This window comes from Venturia canescens, chromosome 2 (genome assembly GCF_019457755.1).
Source record: "Venturia canescens isolate UGA chromosome 2, ASM1945775v1, whole genome shotgun sequence".
NCBI lineage: Eukaryota > Metazoa > Arthropoda > Insecta > Hymenoptera > Ichneumonidae > Venturia > Venturia canescens.
This window is the reverse complement of record NC_057422.1, coordinates 28,286,476-28,303,797: the sequence shown is the minus strand read 5'-3', so window position 1 is coordinate 28,303,797 and position 17,322 is coordinate 28,286,476. Positions and strand designations below refer to the sequence as shown.

General features: G+C 35.6%; 1 protein-coding gene across 2 annotated transcripts in view; it reads left to right on the top strand.

The window, feature by feature from the left end:
- Positions 1-8,648, top strand: part of fu (STKc_STK36 domain-containing protein fused) — a 316,353-nt gene extending 307,705 nt beyond the window's left edge. For both annotated transcript variants that reach the window (XM_043413204.1, XM_043413205.1), the window contains one exon: positions 6,602-8,648. In XM_043413204.1, the coding sequence (XP_043269139.1) occupies positions 6,602-8,018 (1,417 nt within the window). In that variant the 3' untranslated portion in view covers positions 8,019-8,648. The remainder of the gene's footprint in view (positions 1-6,601) is intronic.
- The last annotated feature ends 8,674 nt before the right edge of the window (positions 8,649-17,322 follow it).

Sequence of the window (17,322 nt, the reverse complement as noted above, 5' to 3'; positions counted from 1 at the left end):
TCATTTCAACGTAACATCATGACTTTTGCCAACTTTTCTCTATAATACTATAGATTTGGATTATTGAAATACAGCAAAAATCTGAGAATTATAAAATTGATATACTGTGCCACTCATTTTACTTTTTAAAACTAACTGTAACATATATATGAAGTGAACACTCATCACAGAAGTCTTCAGTTGCTCATTTATGGATAGATTTTAAATTGCTGTCTTCAAAATTTATTGTGCAGATACATTGAATCGCAGCAGATACCTGCGAACTCTGAAATTTCTGTGCATAAATATGTGTGTTAAGTATCACCCCCTATCTTTGATTATGAGAATGAGTAATAGAACTTGGTTTAGTAAGTTTTAAAGTATTTCTTTTTAAATACTATTGAAGTTTGTATTACTGCGGTATGAAGCGAATACCTCCAAACTTTCATATTTTTGTGTCGCAGCATGTGTGCCAATCATTTAAATTTTTTACTCCAACCGTAACATGTAATCTCAAAAATTCATCACAAACGTCTTCAGCTTCTCTAAATTCCTAAATTTTCCGTTTTCTATTTTATTCTGAGTTTTTAAACTTTTAAATTCATTCGTGAATTCTCCTGAAATTGTTTTTCTCCAAAACCAATGCAGATACCTTAAACGTCTTTGAATTCCGTTGCTCTGTTGAATTAAGTACGCTCAGTTTTTTTTGCTTTTTTGAGTTCTAACATAATAAATGTTTCCGGGTGCCTTTTTTCAGCAACTATCAAACTGTAGATAATTGGATCTCAGCGGCCACTTGCAAACTTTGGAAATATATTTCATCGGAGACACGTTTTGAATGATACGAAAATGTCTAGATTCAGAATGCAAAAGCAACATTTAAAAAGGGCCAATTCTGTTGGATTTGTTGTGTCTAGAATTTGATCTATCTTTCCTCTTTTCCTTTCTTTTTCCTAACGTTATCAGCCGAAAATCATATCTCGGCCCGTAACACGCATTGCTCCATGCTCTTGAGTTCCCAATGGACGAAACATATTAGAAGACAAGGAGAAAAATCACCAAAGTCCAAGAATAAACCTCTATTGAAATATTTTCAGTACAATTTCGACGAAAAATAGGTCTTTTTTCGTGAAAACCAACGTTATACGCCGAAAATTATAAACAATTCATAGAAATTTAAACTAAAATCTTATAGTCATCTGAACATAAATAAGGATCTTTTGAGAAAAAAGACGTGATATCAAACCATAAACTTCCCCTAGGGAAAAAAAAGGTTGGGACAAGTACATTGATGGTCCCTCGTTTGCTGATAATTCCACCCATAAAAAAAACTTTAAACAAAATTTTTTTTTAATTGTAAAAAAAATTATTTCATAAAAAAAAATACAGAACAATTCGAAAAAAATTTTACAAATCTTGAAAAAATGTTATATTAAAAAAAAACTAATCTGCATCTATTTTTTAAAGTGTCAAAAGAATTAAATAACAAGTAAAAAATAATAAACCGAAAAATCGCCCTTGAAATCATTTTGGAAACCGATGCCTCATTCTTCTTATTTGATTCGAACAGCTAAATCAATTGAAAAAAATTCCATCTAATTTACGTGCAACATTAAAACAAGTATTGTATTAGTAACTCCAAATTTTGACATTATTGAATGGTTCTAAGAAGCTTTCAAATCCAAAAGAATCACATGCAAGCTAGTCATTTCTTACTCTATGGTGGCAGAGACTTAGAAGAAAATCGATTCTTCTCAGACTTTCAGGATCCTCTGGTATTATTCACAAAATTCGACGTCGATTGGATCGATACAAATTATGTTTAAATATGTGTTAAAAGTACTTGTCCGGTCCATCTAATATTCATTCAATAAAGAATCAATCATAAAAAAACGAAATGGCACGGCAGAATCTCGTTAAAAGTTTGTTGAAATGCGATTCATTATTAATTTAATGTTCTTAATAATAGTATAGGTTAGTTCTTATTCCGAATGGAACTCGTTCGCTGGAAGAATAAGTGGGAAGTAAAAATTGCCGTCATCGAATGTAAACTGCAGAGTTATTTTGGAAGCTTCAACATATATATTAAGTACAATTTTTTTCATTTATCGATGCACAATAATATCCCTTCTATATTGTGGAATAATTTGTTTCCGTTTTTTATTAAATTAGTGCAATTAAGTAAAAATTACTTGAAGATTATTCTCTCAATTCCCTCTGCATGAATACTTGTGATCCATCAGTTCTAGACAAGCCCTGACTTTTATTTGGATAAACAATTTAAACGGAAAGTGATGGGCCGGACAAGTACTTTTAACACATATTTAAACATAATTTGTATCGATCCAATCGACGTCGAATTTTGTGAATAATACCAGAGGATCCTGAAAGTCTGAGAAGAATCGATTTTCTTATAAGTCTCTGCCACCATAGAGTAAGAAATGACTAGCTTGCATGTGATTCTTTTGGATTTGAAAGCTTCTTAGAACCATTCAATAATGTCAAAATTTGGAGTTACTAATACAATACTTGTTTTAATGTTGCACGTAAATTAGATGGAATTTTTTTCAATTGATTTAGCTGTTCGAATCAAATAAGAAGAATGAGGCATCGGTTTCCAAAATGATTTCAAGGGCGATTTTTCGGTTTATCATTTTTTACTTGTTATTTAATTCTTTCGACACTTTAAAAAATAGATGCAGATTAGTTTTTTTTTAATATAACATTTTTTCAAGATTTGTAAAATTTTTTTCGAATTGTTCTGTATTTTTTTTTATGAAATAATTTTTTTTACAATGAAAAAAAAATTTTGTTTAAAGTTTTTTTTATGGGTGGTAACGACTTAATCTCAACATTGAAATTTATAATTCGTTACAATTTCCGAATTTTTAAATATATTAGCCGTTATTTGATGAAAAAATTTTTGGTCCGTTTTTTTCGATATCTCTTTCGACGAGGCAGGGAATAATTTTAATTAAAAAATTTTTCAATAAATGTCGTTTCGCAAGTACACTCTGATGGGAGATAATCGTTACCTAACATGAAGATTTCGGTTTTCCCATATCCTGTAAAAATTTTTCAAGTTCACAGTACACAAAAAGTAGTCAAATCAAATCATAAGTCACAGCACGATTGCTGTTGAAAAATTGGAGACAAATCCATTTATGTTTTATGTCACCTGGACAGTAGTCTCAGTGAAACCCAATGTGATACTCATGTAGTTTAAAACACAAATGCAGGCTGATTTATAAGAAGTTGTTCGATCTATTCTCTCGAAACTTGCTTCAAATGAGCAATTCATTAGTGAAGGTCATAAAAAAACCATTTCAAACGTAATGAATAAAAAAAATTGAATCTGCTAAATCTTGGTAATGTATGAAAAACGTTTGATGTTCAAATGAACAAAACGTTGTCAAATAAATGCAAAAGTGACGAGTACATCGGATGACGAATGAAAAAAATTAAAAACATAATGATATGTATTAAAAAAAATTACGAAACCAACTGTAAATAATTTCAACAACAGAATTAAGAAAAGCTTTCACAAATTATGAAAAAAACATTATATTTAGAAAAAATACAAATCCGTAATTATATTGTAGAGGAAAAAAAAAATCAAATAGAACGTGAGAAATTCATTCCTACGGGAAGCATCCGGATCTTGAGAAAGTTCTAGTGAATCAAAATCAAACCCAAAAAATCGCATCAAAGGTAAAAGTCATTTGTTACTCTATGGTGGCAGAGACTTAGAAGAAAATCGATTCTTCTCAGACTTTCAGGATCCCTTGGTATTCGCAATATTCGACATCGATTTTGTGTCGGTACAATTTAAACAAAATTATGTTTAAATATGTGCTAAAAGTACTTGTCCGGCCCATCACTTTTCATTCAAATTACTCATCCAAATAATAATCAAACTAGACCTTAATTAATGTATTATTTTTATGGAACTAGTATTAACGCTGCCGTTACACGCCCACTTGAATTCGGACGTCATCCCATATATGCTCGGCGGCAACTACCTCTTCGCAACAATAGAAAGAAATAAAAGTTAACCTTGAAATAACTTTGAAGGACATCTCCAAGGTCAAAATGAAGATCATCATCGAATTCCTCGGGAAAAGTCACTACGAGAACGTCTTTAAAATTCAGGGAAATCGTCTTACTCGTGGAAATACTCAGCTCTCTCGTTACGTCTGTGACATCCTGTGTGCTGATTTTATGTTGTCATAAAGTTTTTAAATGGTTCCTACAGACAAACCGTTCGAGTTGAAAATTTGCAAGTTCTCTCAAACTGTTTAAATTAGTTAAAAATAAATCAATACGTTTTCTGTAAGTACAATACGAAAACTTGACTTGCACATGATGAATGGGTGCTTCTACTTACAATGCGTGCAGAAGAATAGTGCATTTTTCACTTGACTTTTTTCCCAATGACGCTCATCAAGTATACGTACATTAGGGTGGTCGCAACTCAGGTCACTTTTTTTTTGCAAATTCCTTTACCGAACTATCATCAACATAAAAAAAAACAATGTGCACCAAATTTGAACGCTTTAGGAGGATTTAAACAGGTACCACCGAAGAATTGAAGTTTTAAATGCAAAACACGTGCATTTATCAAACTTGTTACTTAATTATTATATTCTTTCCATAATAATGACGATAGAAATCTGAAATTTGGCACACGTATTATTTATATTAAAGGGTACGAAACAGAATTTTTTCAGATTTTGGCGAAGATTATTTCCGTGATTTTTACCGTTACAAAGATAACGATATTTTTTATTTTTTTAGTACTTTGATCTCGGTCAATCGAAGCACTTTTAAATGTCACTTTGAAGCATTTAGACGAAGTTTGAGCCGTAATCAACAGTATACACTTAACGATACTCGTACAAATTCGAATTTACGTGAGATTTCATCGGCGAAGCGGTCAAATCAAAGTTCTCTTGTTCGCATCTGGATATATTTTATGGTAATCCCGACGATTTGCAAAAGGAATTGTTATGTTCCTTATTGTTAGTGAGTCTGCTGTTGTACTCTGTAATGAGTTTGATTCCTCTTTCGGCAACGTCGTCGACAACAGCAATATTTTTCACGATATGGGCACCAAATTGATAGCTCGTACTCAAACACCATTGGGAGACATCGCGATTGAGGAAGCTGGTGTCAATATGGCACCGTTCAAAGAAAGCCGTTAATTCAGGGGTTATAAAAAAATCAATGTTCTTATCAAGCAAAGACGTAGCCTCAGATTGCAATGAAGAATATCTTCAAATTCGTGGAAAGCTGTCCGAAAAAAATTAAAATTTCCTTTTTTCTTGTATACTACATGCCCTCGTGTCCTTATTCTTGGATGACAGAATTAAAGTCATAATTATAATTACAAACGAACGAAGGAAGCGAACAAATTTTATCCATTCCTGCATTAGAAAATAGACAAGGTTCAACACAAGTAAATGCCATCCCCATGCACAATTTATAGAAAAAAATCAAAATAATCGCACAACATGATCCATAAAATAATACTTCATGTCCACTACATTTATATCACGTTAAGCTTACTTTAATATTTTTAAAAAAGTAAAAACATAATTCTACTCATTGATTTGAAAAAAAAAAATTGTTTTCCATGTAACTTTACAGGTTCTTCAAAAGTGGGAATAAAAGACTCACTAATTATGAGAAACGAAATTTAATCACGAAGCAAGTGGTCAGAAATTTTTTGAAAACGTATCCAAACGTTGGCAGAGGGACTATGTTTGGAGCGCTTCATCGATGAATTCTCACACAATTTCAGGTTTTGATGAGTTATTGTTAAGTGTACACTGTTAATTATGGCTCAAACTTTGTCTAAATGCTTCAAAGTGACATTTAAAAGTGCTTCGATTGACCGAGATCAAAGTACTAAAAAAATAAAAAATATGGCTATCTTTGTAACGGTAAAAATCACGGAAATAATCTTCACAAAAATCTGAAAAAATTCTGTTTCGTACCCTTTAGTATGACTAACACGTGTGCCACATTTCAGATTGCTATCGTCATTATTATGGGAAGCATATAATAGTTAAGTAACAAATTTGATAAATACACGTGTTTTGCATTTAAAACTTCAACTCTTCGGTGGCACCTGTTTAAATTCTCCTAGCGCGTTCAAATTTGGTGCGCATTTTTTTTTTGATGTTGATGATATTTCCGCAAAGGAATTTGCAAAAAAAAAGTGACCTGAGTTGCGACCACCCTAACGTACATGTACGTCTTTTGGTTATACCGGAATAGTATGATCTCATTATATTTAATAAGAATGAAAATGTGGTTTATAACTGAAAAAACGCGTTTTTGTAGGTGCCGTTCTATTTTAGTTTTTATTAAATGTTCTTTTCCAGATAGTATATCCTCTAACAAGCTACAAATCCATGTGGTCTCTCAGGACCACTGCGAGTCTGACATGAAAAAGTATTGAAATAGAGGTCGATCCATAAATTGTTGATTTGCATAAGTAGATATTCAAGCTTGGGGCCCATTATACCTAGAGCTAAATGCAAATTATTCTTTAGAATAAATGTCGAATTTAATAATAGCCAAACATTTTTTCTCACTGATGATTGTCATTTTGCAGATTACTAGTGAGAGCAGTGGAGAAGATTTACCAACAAGAGCATAAATTGCATGAACAACGTCATAGAACGTGTGTATCACAGCCTCAATATCCAGTAAATCAGGATTATTGTTACATAAGACCACACCAAGATTATCAAGCACTGCGGCGTAGCGAGCCAAGTGGTACAGATTCAAGTGCGAGTGTCGACGTATTGTTGAGCAATTTTAGCTTTCGTGGTTCTCTCAGGAGCGATCTTATGGCAGCTGAAAATGCTATATGTGAAAGCGAGTATCCAATGAATGAAATAATCCGACCAGTGACGCCGGGAGCGATGGAGGATCCGGAAGTGAAGTTGGAGAAAGAACACGATCAGCGAAGTCTGGTGGCTCATATTGGAAATACCTTCTCTCGTATCAAGATTGAAACCGGTGAAGAGCTTGCAAAAGAATCGAAAACGATAAAAAATATTTCAGATAAAAAACCTATTATGAACGGTGATGGTGATTGGAAGTCACGGAGGAGTCGTTTGAGTAATGATTATGAGCATGAATTTGACAACGCAGCTCATGAAAACCTAACAAAAAAACAATCGGGTCTTGGAGATTGGGATCCTTCAGTGGTAAAGCATCATATTGAGAACGAGGAGTGGATCGCTTTTTTACAACGTTCCATGAAAGAAGTGATCGACGGTGAGATTGACTCATTGTTGCAAAAAAATTGCGTCTCAGTTTTTGTTTCGCCATTGAGGAATCCAGCTGCCAGCTGTCGAGTGGTTGAGTATGTTGCCTGTCTGTTGTCATTACCATTTGTTAGCAGGTTATCCCACGAAAATATGAACTTGATAAAGCTGGTTTATTTAGACGTTAGAGTTGTGCCTAATCTTGTCTACGCCATGAAAATCATCATGTCAGAGAGAGCAGAAAAAAACGAGACTATCGTTTCAGCCAAATGTGATGATACGAAAGTAGCTTCGATACTTTCGGCCGATGAGCTACAAGCTCTTGAAGCCTCGTTGCTCGTACTCTGTCGACTCGTTCATGCAGGACAACAATTTCTCACTCAATTTTGTGATGCCGTCTATATTGTCAACGGCATACCATTTCTGCGACAGCTGTTGACACTCGAAAAAAGAAAAGCCCGTATAATTGGTGACCTCGTCGCTATACTTAATAACATTTTACGTTTACAACCCGAAAATGCTGATCTCGTCAAGGGAGTGATGATTCGCTCGAATAATCCTAGTCAACCGATCGCTCTACTTGAAAAACTTTTGACACATCGTCACAGTATCATACGTTTACGGACGTGCACTCTCGTAAGACTTCTTGGGAGATTTTGCTACAGAGTCTTGCAGCGAATTTGGTGTAAAGAGCTAAAGGGCTTGCTCGAATCATTAGCACGGGGTGATGAAGATGAGTTGGTTAAAAATGTATGAAGCAACTTTTTTCCCTTGGGTATTCGTTATGTTTTTAAAATTATGGTAAATATTCAAAAGTACGACTTTTCCCAGAGATCATAATAACATGTTTTTTGTCTGGACTGCTTGAATTGGTCACCAGTCACGATATTCTGTCCGCCAGGTTGATTTTTTTATTATTTCCATGGATTATGAGGTTTTGAAATCCCTCGAATTGTGGCATTTCTACGTGCCTAATGGTAACTTTTATATGTCATAAGTTGCAATGGCTGCTCATAGCCATTTTATCTCATGATGCAATATAAACAAAAGAAAAGTTATAATATTAAGTGGCAATGTTGTGCCGGTACATCGCACTCTTAAAATAAAGAGTATATAAATTAAGCGTTCTCAACATAAATGCATCGACGGCGAATTATTGACGTTCCCGAACGAGCGCATCGACCCTCGATGTCATCACCGAAACTACGAGAAAGAATACCACGCTATATTGTCGCGAGAGGGGGAAAAACCCCCGAGTCTATAATTTTACCAACTAACCAAAATTCGACAATCTTTGACGAAACTTGTAACGATTGGCCTTGAGGCAATAAAACCTCGAATTTGTAACTTCTTAAATAAACTTATTGTTAACTTGTTGTAAAAGTATCGAGTTGGAGTTCAGCTCTTTTGGCCTAAATCCCTTAAATACTCGTCCTTGATAACTCGTCCCTTCGCGACGGTCTTCGCGGACACAACATTGGTGGCAGCGGTGGGTTGCTACAACTCGAGAAACCCGACCTGTCTACGATTGTCAAACGGAATGAATTCAAATTGCTGAGGAGGACCGATAATTTTAGAAACGTCGATAAATCGAACGAACTTTCGATCACCGATCATCGCATCCAAGGCAAACCGATCTACGTCAAGATTCAACCCAAAGTACGACTGGAGCAGGAGCAGAAGAAATTCAACACGACATCGAATCTGAACATCATATTAGCGAACATCTTACTGTGAGTGACGGAACATTATGAAATAACATTGTAATCCAGTTTATATTACAATGACGGCAATTTTTACTTCTCCTTTTTTCCAGTGAAATAATTCTAAACCGCCAAAATTCCTTTAGGGAAAAAAATGTTTGGCAAGTACATTGATGTTTCCGTGTTTCCTGATCATATCACGAAAAATGTGATAAAAATTCCATAAAAAAAATTATGAAGCCAACTGTAAATAATTTTAACAGAATTGGAAAAAAATTTCACAAATTTTGAAAAGAACATTACATTGAAACAAATACAAATCTATAATTCTTTTATAAAGTAAAGAAAATTCAAATAAAACATGAGAAATAAAAAACCGAAATATCGCGCTTGAAAACATTTTGAAAGACGATGACCCATTTTTCTTGTCTTATTCTAACAACTAAATCAATTTAAAAAAAAAATAATGCAATAAAATTAATGATATCAATTCGAGGCCAAGTATTTCTAATGAATTGAAAAAAGTTACCACTTGAGTTACGTGCAGCATTAAAATTTATGATATCAATCGGAGGACAAGTGATTCATGAGTAACTCCAAATTTCAAGATTATGGAATTGTTCTAAGAAGCTTTTAAATCCAAAAGAATCACATGAAAGCTAATCATTTCTTACTCTATGGTGGCAGAGACTTATAAGAAAATCGATTCTTTTCAGACTTTCTACGCGACTTTCTATTTTCAGAATACTACGCGAACGGAAAACATCGCGGAGCGATGACAGGCGTGCGTCCCAACCGGCGGCCATCTTGGTGACTGGCACAAAGGCCCGAGCGAGCCGGCGGGCAACGCTCCGAACAGCGCCACTTGACGAGAAATCAAACTAAATCATATTTTCGTTATTCTAATAGTTTTCAAATTTTTTATTTATCAATATGAGCGTAATTAGGCTCAAAATGTCGGAAAAAATAGCCGCTATCAAAGAAAATTAAAGAAAAGGTTAAATCTTCGGGAAAATTTGTACAGTTTCAAATAGAGCGAGATGCTTGATTACAGCGCATGCGCGGGGCTAAGCGTTCATGGGCTACAGGACCCGAACGTGACTTTTTCCGATTTTACGGATAAAATTAAATTTAACGCTATTAAATCAAACAAAAGGGCCAAATCATTCAAATAATTAAACGATAACAATTGGCATTATAATTTTATTATTTTAATGTCACGGTGAGCTGAAAATTAATCAAAGCGGAATTCGGCGCAATAGGGCAAAATAGCCAATAACAAGGCGCGAATTAAGGCAGCGAGCCAATAGTGAAGCCCGTTACAAAAGAATGCGCAGAAAGCGTCCGAAACATGAAAATTCGGCGATTGAGAGATTTTGTGAGAGTGGGGAACGGGGTATAAGAGTCGGTGCACGGCTCATTCGAGAGGCAGTTCACCCTACCTCTAGAACCAACTCGGATCTCCTAGAAGAGCTCTCCTAACATCAAATAGCAAAATACACTCTATTCTGGTAAAACCTAAAATTCCTTTTTTCCTACTATTCCTTTGGATGCCTGGGGTATTGGTGAGACTCGGCGACGTATCGATCCCGTAGTCCAGGGTCCATTCCACTTAACCTATAATTTCCGAATTTTCGCTGCACGGGACATTGGTGAGACTCGGTGACGTATCGATCCCGTGGTCCGTGGGCAAAATTACCTAACCTAGTGAATGCTCAGGACATTGGCAAGACTCGGCGACGTATCGAGCCCGTGGTCTGGGGTTCACATCCTAACCTGTCTTGTGTATTTGAACATCGGCGCCATTCGGCGACGTTTGAGGTCCGTGGTCAAGCACAAATTTTCCACCTAGCATTTTTTTTGGGTTTATTCAGAATAGAGGCGATAAATAAATGATTTTATGATTAATTATTATTAAATTCAAGATTGTTTTATAATTTATCCGATTTGGTTGGGTCGAACGAATTAATTAACATTAATAATTAATTAGTAATAATTCAATAATCCGTAGTCCATTTGAACCATTGTACGACGTCAAAGTCAAAATAAATCATCCGAACCCATTATAATCAATTATAACGAATAAAAACAAATAACAAGCGAATAAGAGCATCAATCCAAGAGGCAGTGATAAGACTAGAGTTTGTATAGCGTCAAAAGCGATCAAAAAACATAAAAACGGTAAAAACAAAAGCGTACAACACTCTTGAATTATCAGAAAGCGTAAGAACTCAGGCTCAGGCGGTTAGGATTACAGGACATCGGTTGTCAATCCTTAGAGTTGCGAATTACATTTTTACTGAAAAATCTCATGCAAGGCGTGCAGGAAAGGAGAATAGAATAAGCAGGTGTACGATAAATCATAAAGCGTTCTTTATTGCACAAACAAAAACGAAAACAAGTTTGAAAATTCAATCAAGATTTCATACAGAAAAACGCTCCGTTTTTCCGGGTCTTTCGAGTCTTCTCTCGCCTGATTCGGTCAAACAACGCGGACAAACAAAAATTAAAATTAAAGACGCGTATCATTTTGTAAAAACACAGAATTATTGTTGAATAAACGCATTTTGTTATTTATCCATCAAATCCTCGTCTCTCGTCTCGTTCATACCTGCTCCTTTTAAAAAAATAAGGTAGCTCGAACCGACGCGTGGCGGCGTTCAGGCCAGGTCGGCAAGAGCGTTACGTTACAATATATTTCTGTTGCGAGACTGACTGACTGACTGACAGACAACGCACAGCCTAAACCACTGAAGTTAGGATCGTGAAATTTGTCACGGTTACTACTCTCCGCTCACTAAGAACGGATTTTGTTCGTTCTCTACCCAAACAAAAATTATCGCAAATTTTTTTTTTCAGATTTTTTTTTTTCATTTTCTATACTTTATACATGATTCTATACACGATTAATTGAAAAATCACACACACACACACACACACGCGCACGCACGCACCCGGACATTCTTATAGATATGAATTTTCGACGTTTTGGGACAGTTTAAGCATATTGCTATTGAAAACTGGAAAAATAAAAATTTCACCACCACATAGCTTCCTGTATAAGGAAGCAAAAGTAACGACTCCGCGTAGGCGGCGAGTTGGAAATTTAGAAATAAATACACGTTTCATGTATGATGGATCTGTAATTATCGACGTATCTCAGGATTTTTTGAATATTCACACTGAATAGGGTTTTCGAATGTGAATTTTTTGAAGTTTTTCCATACCCAACTCGGTACTGATCTTTTTTTGTCAATCGAAGTCTGTAGATGTTTTTTGACATAGCAAATTTTGACAGATCGTTTTCTGACGCTACCATGTTTAAAAGTGTCGAAACGTAACAAGAAAAAGAAAGGACTTGTACGAAAATATAAAAGACGAATAATAATCTTGAATTTACGACACAAGTTTATACGGATAGCGTTGGATTCGGAATATTTAGAGATCGACAAATTTATTTACTGTCATCGGGGAAACGACACAAGGATACATTTCTTTGTCGATATTGTAACGTAACGCTCTTGCCGACCTGGCCTGAACGCCGCCATGCGTCGGTTCGAGCTACCTTAATTTTAAAAGGAGCAGGTATGAAAGAAACGTGAGAACGCGGAATTACGATTTTGACAATTTTAACAATTCGGATTTATTCAACTTTTATCGATTTTACAGGATCATTGATTTTTTTATTTATTATTTTGATTGCGTTCGACAATTGCGGAAATTTTGATTGCGCTCGCTGTTTTCGAATTGATCAAATTTTTAATTTACACGTTTTTTCGCTCGCTTTTCAAAATAGTAGTTTCAATAATTCAAAAATGTTTCGATTTTATACATTAAAAGAAATTATTATAGGTTTAACGCGATATAACCTCAAATTCGTACCGCGGCCTTTTTAATTATTTGAAAATTACAAGATTTACAAACTTTACAGAAATCTCGGTTTTGTTTGACTCGGACTCGATTAGTTTCAACTTTGAATTTAAAAAGAGAATTTACAAATTTACAAATCAATTTACAAGAAAAATCATTCCTGATTATAGCAGGCAAAAGAATAATAAAAAAAAATAGGTTCAGTTAAGGAACAAACCCCAGGCTATGGGATAGAAACGTCGCCTAATCCCTCCGAGAGTCTGATCAATTGGAAGGTTAAGGTAACTTGCCGTCCACGTGTTATGGGATCGAGACGTCGCCGAATCGCTCCGAGAACTCCGTACAACGGAAAGCTTGAAAAATTTAGAGGTTAGGTGTGGACCCTGGATTATGGGATCAAGACGTCGCCGAATCGCTCCGAGAATCCAGGCATCCAGGAAAATTAGGATAGGTTAGATTGCTTGCTAAAATCAGGAAGAATGTTTGAGGTCAGCCTTTTTGTTCCGAGTCAGAATTTTGAGGAAGGACTGCCTCCCGAATGAGTCGCGCAGCGCTTCTTATACCCGTGTCCCCACCATAAAATTATCAAACGCCGAATTTTCGATTTTCGGATGGGTTCTGCGCATCTTTTCGTAACGTCTTCTCTGATTGGCCCGTTGCCATGATTCACGCTCGCCCGTTGGTTGCGCGGGCTAACATACGATGCGCGGACTACCGCTTTTTATGTTTTTCTGCTTATTACGATGTTCAACAACAAAAACTTCAATTTGATCCGTTATTATTTAATTTTCTTCATTTTTTAACATTGTTAGTTGTTTTAATATGATTCGAATAATTACAGTTGCTAAAAGTCACGTACGCGTCCTATAGCCCATTAACGCTCTATCCGCGCATGCGTCATAAACACGCGTCTTGTTTTATTGGAATCGACACCAATTTTCTAAAAGAAATAATCTTTTCCTTATTTTTCTTCGATTCGTTATAATTTTCCGCTTCATTTGAGCCTAGTTACAATATTTTACGAAATCGCGTTGAATTTTAATTAACAAAACAAAAAAATATAATAGTTCGAGTTTTTAATACGCGGCGCCGCTAGTGTCGCGCTCCGCCGCTTGTATCGGGCCTTTGTATTCCTATACTCCAGTACGGCCGCCGCCGGCCAGCAGTGACACGTCTCACCGGTCGTTGTACGCGCTCGTCGCGATGTCTTTTGAGGTTACGTTACAATATTTATATAAATAAAAACTTGCTTTAAATGAGCAATTCATTACTAAAGGATATAAAAAAAAACCATTTTAAACGGAATGAATAAAAAAATGAATCTGTTAAATCATGGTAATGCGTGAAAAACGTTTGGTTCAAAGGAACAAAACGTGGTCAAATAAATGCAAAAGTGACGAGTACATCGGATGACGAGTGAAAAAAATTCAAAACATAATGGTATGTAAAAAAAATTACGAAACCAATTGTAAATAATTTCAACAAAACAATTAAGAAAAGCTTTTACAAATCATGAAAAAATATTATATTAAAAAAAAATACAAATCTGTAATTATACTGTAAAGGGAAAAAAAAATTTAAATAGGACGTGAGAAATTCAATCTTACGGGAAGCACCCGGAACTTGAGAAAGTTCAAGTGAATCAAAAAAGTTACCATCTGAGTTATGTGCAGCACTACAATTTATGGCATCAATCGGAGGATAAGTATTTTATTAGTATATAATACATAATTTTTCACAATATGAAATTATTCTGAGAAACGTTCAAATCCAAAAAAAAATCGCATCGAAGGTAAAAGTCATTTGTTACTCTATGGTGGCAGAGACTTACTTAGAAGAAAATCGATTCTTCTCAGACTTTCAGGATTCCCTGGTATTCACAATATTCGACGTCGATTTCGTATCGGTACAAATTATGTTTAAATATGTGCTAAAAGTACTTGTCCGGCCCATCACTTTTCATTCAAATTGCTCATTCAAATAAAAATCAGGGCTCTTCTAGATCTGATGGATCACATCTATGCGTACAGAGGGAAACAGAGGGAATTTAAAAAATTACCTCCAAGAGATTTTAACTTAATTACATTCATTATAAAAAAATGCAAACAAATTTTTCTGTAATATCCAAGAGATATTATTGTGTATTTATGAAAAAGTATCCTTGGCACGATAAGCATTGTCCAGCCTCCAAATTAACTCCCCAGTTTATATTGAAATGACGGCAATTTTTACTACACATTTTATTCTTCAAACGAATTTTATTCGTTATAGCAACTAATCTATTCTATTACTGAAGATATTCAGCTGATAATGAATCGCAATTCAATAAATTTTCGAGCAGATTCGTCTGTACAATTTCATTTTTTTATGGTCACGTACACAATTGCACTTTGTTGAAATCAATATTAAAAAATGAGTGCGACACGGGCATTTCTTGAAATTCGATGAAAAGTGATTCCCTAGTGTATTACTATATACACTTTCTTAAAAAAAAATTTTCGATATATCGGAATGTAAAGCCTCTATCCGTTGCAATGGTTTTGTTTACTCGATGCCATGAATTGTTGCGAAGAGATAGTTGCCGCCGAGCATATGTGGAATGATGTCCAAATTCAAGTGGGCGTGTAACACCAGCGTTAATGCTAGTTCCATAAAAATAACGCAGAAATTAACGTCTAGTTTGATTTTTATTTGAATGAGCAATTTGAATGAAAAGTTATGGGCCGGACAAGTACTTTTAGCACATATTTAAACATAATTTGTACCGATACGAAATCGACGTCGAATATTGTGAATACCAGGGAATCCTGAAAGTCTGAGAAGAATCGATTTTCTTCTAAGTAAGTCTCTGCCACCATAGAGTAACAAATGACTTTTACCTTCGATGCGATTTTTTTTTGGATTTGAACGTTTCTCAGAATAATTTCATATTGTGAAAAATTATGTATTATATACTGTAGCGAAACACACGCGCGACGGCCCGAGCCCGTCGAAACGAACGAAACTCCGCGATCTTTAGATCGCGGACAAAACATCGCGGCGACCACGCTCGTCGTTGTTGACAGGTGGCGGCCATCTTAGGCCGGTAGGCATGAGCCCGAGCGGGGCTACCGGCGCCGCTCTGAACTTCGCCGCGCTATATTTTATCGAGATTAATTCTTTTTGATTTTTATTATTTTAAGTCGCCCGAGCACGTAATTACGATCAAAATTTTCAGAAAAATAACACGAATTGAAGAAAAATGATCACAAGTCAAATTAATAACATAAAAACTGATCACAATGAAAAATGTAAAAAGCGACTACGACGCATGCGCGGGCAGAGCGTTGATGGGCTATAGGACGCGTACGTGACTTTTAGCGATTATAATTTTACGAATCATATTAAAACAAATAACAATGCCAAATTAAAGAAGAAATTGAGTAATAATTGATCAAATTGAAGTTTTTATTGTTTAACATCGGAATAAGCTGTAAATCATAAAAAGCGGTAGTCCGCGCATCGTATGTTAGCCCGCTCGACCAACGGGCGAGCGTGAATCATGGCAACGGGCCAATCAGAGTAGGCGTAATAGAAAGGTGCGCAGAACCAAGCGAAAACGGAGATTCTCGGCGCTCGAGAATTTTATGGTGGGGACACGGGTATAAGAAGCGCTGCGCGACTCATTCGGGAGACAGTTCTCCCTGGCTAAAGAATCAACTCGGACCTCTCTAAGTACATCAGCCTCAGCAATACTACACCTATCCTCAAAATTTTTGGGGTTCCCGTAGCGCGGACTCTCGGATCGACTCGGTGACGTCTCGATCCCATAGCCCGTGGACGGTGAATTGCCTATTTCCTTGGATGCCTGGATTCTCGGAGCGACTCGGCGATGTCTCGATCCCATAATCCAGGGTCCACACCTAACCTCTAAAAAATTTCCGGCTTTCCGTTGCACGGAGTTCTCGGATCGACTCGGTGACGTCTCGATCCCATAACACGTGGACGGAGGGTTACCTCTACCCTGTAAATGCACGGACTCTCGGAGGGATTCGGTGACGTTTCTATCCCATAGCCCGTGGTTTGCATCCTACCTTTTAACGTTTTATTTCTTTCGTATTGTTGAGGAGAATTAAAAATTCATCTTATTATCAAAAATTAAATTCACGTTTGAAAAACATTGTCCGAGGTGGTCCTGGTAGGGAGATCTAGACCCATTTAGAAAATAATCCAAGAAACGATAGTTGAAAATTGAGTTTATATCGAGTAAAAAGAAATTCAAAATTGTAAAAGCGAAGAGATCCTCTTGGATTCATTTATATTTCTTTTTTAGAGAAAACAAGCGTAACAGGACATCGGGAAAATTAAACTTTGCATTTATAGCGAATTTTTAGGGTTAAGGCGTGTCGAAAATACAAGACAAAAGCGTTAATTAGAATAAAAACAAATTTTTTTTTGTTTCTTTGTTAATTTTGTACAATTAAATTCCGAAAATTGAGAAATTAAAA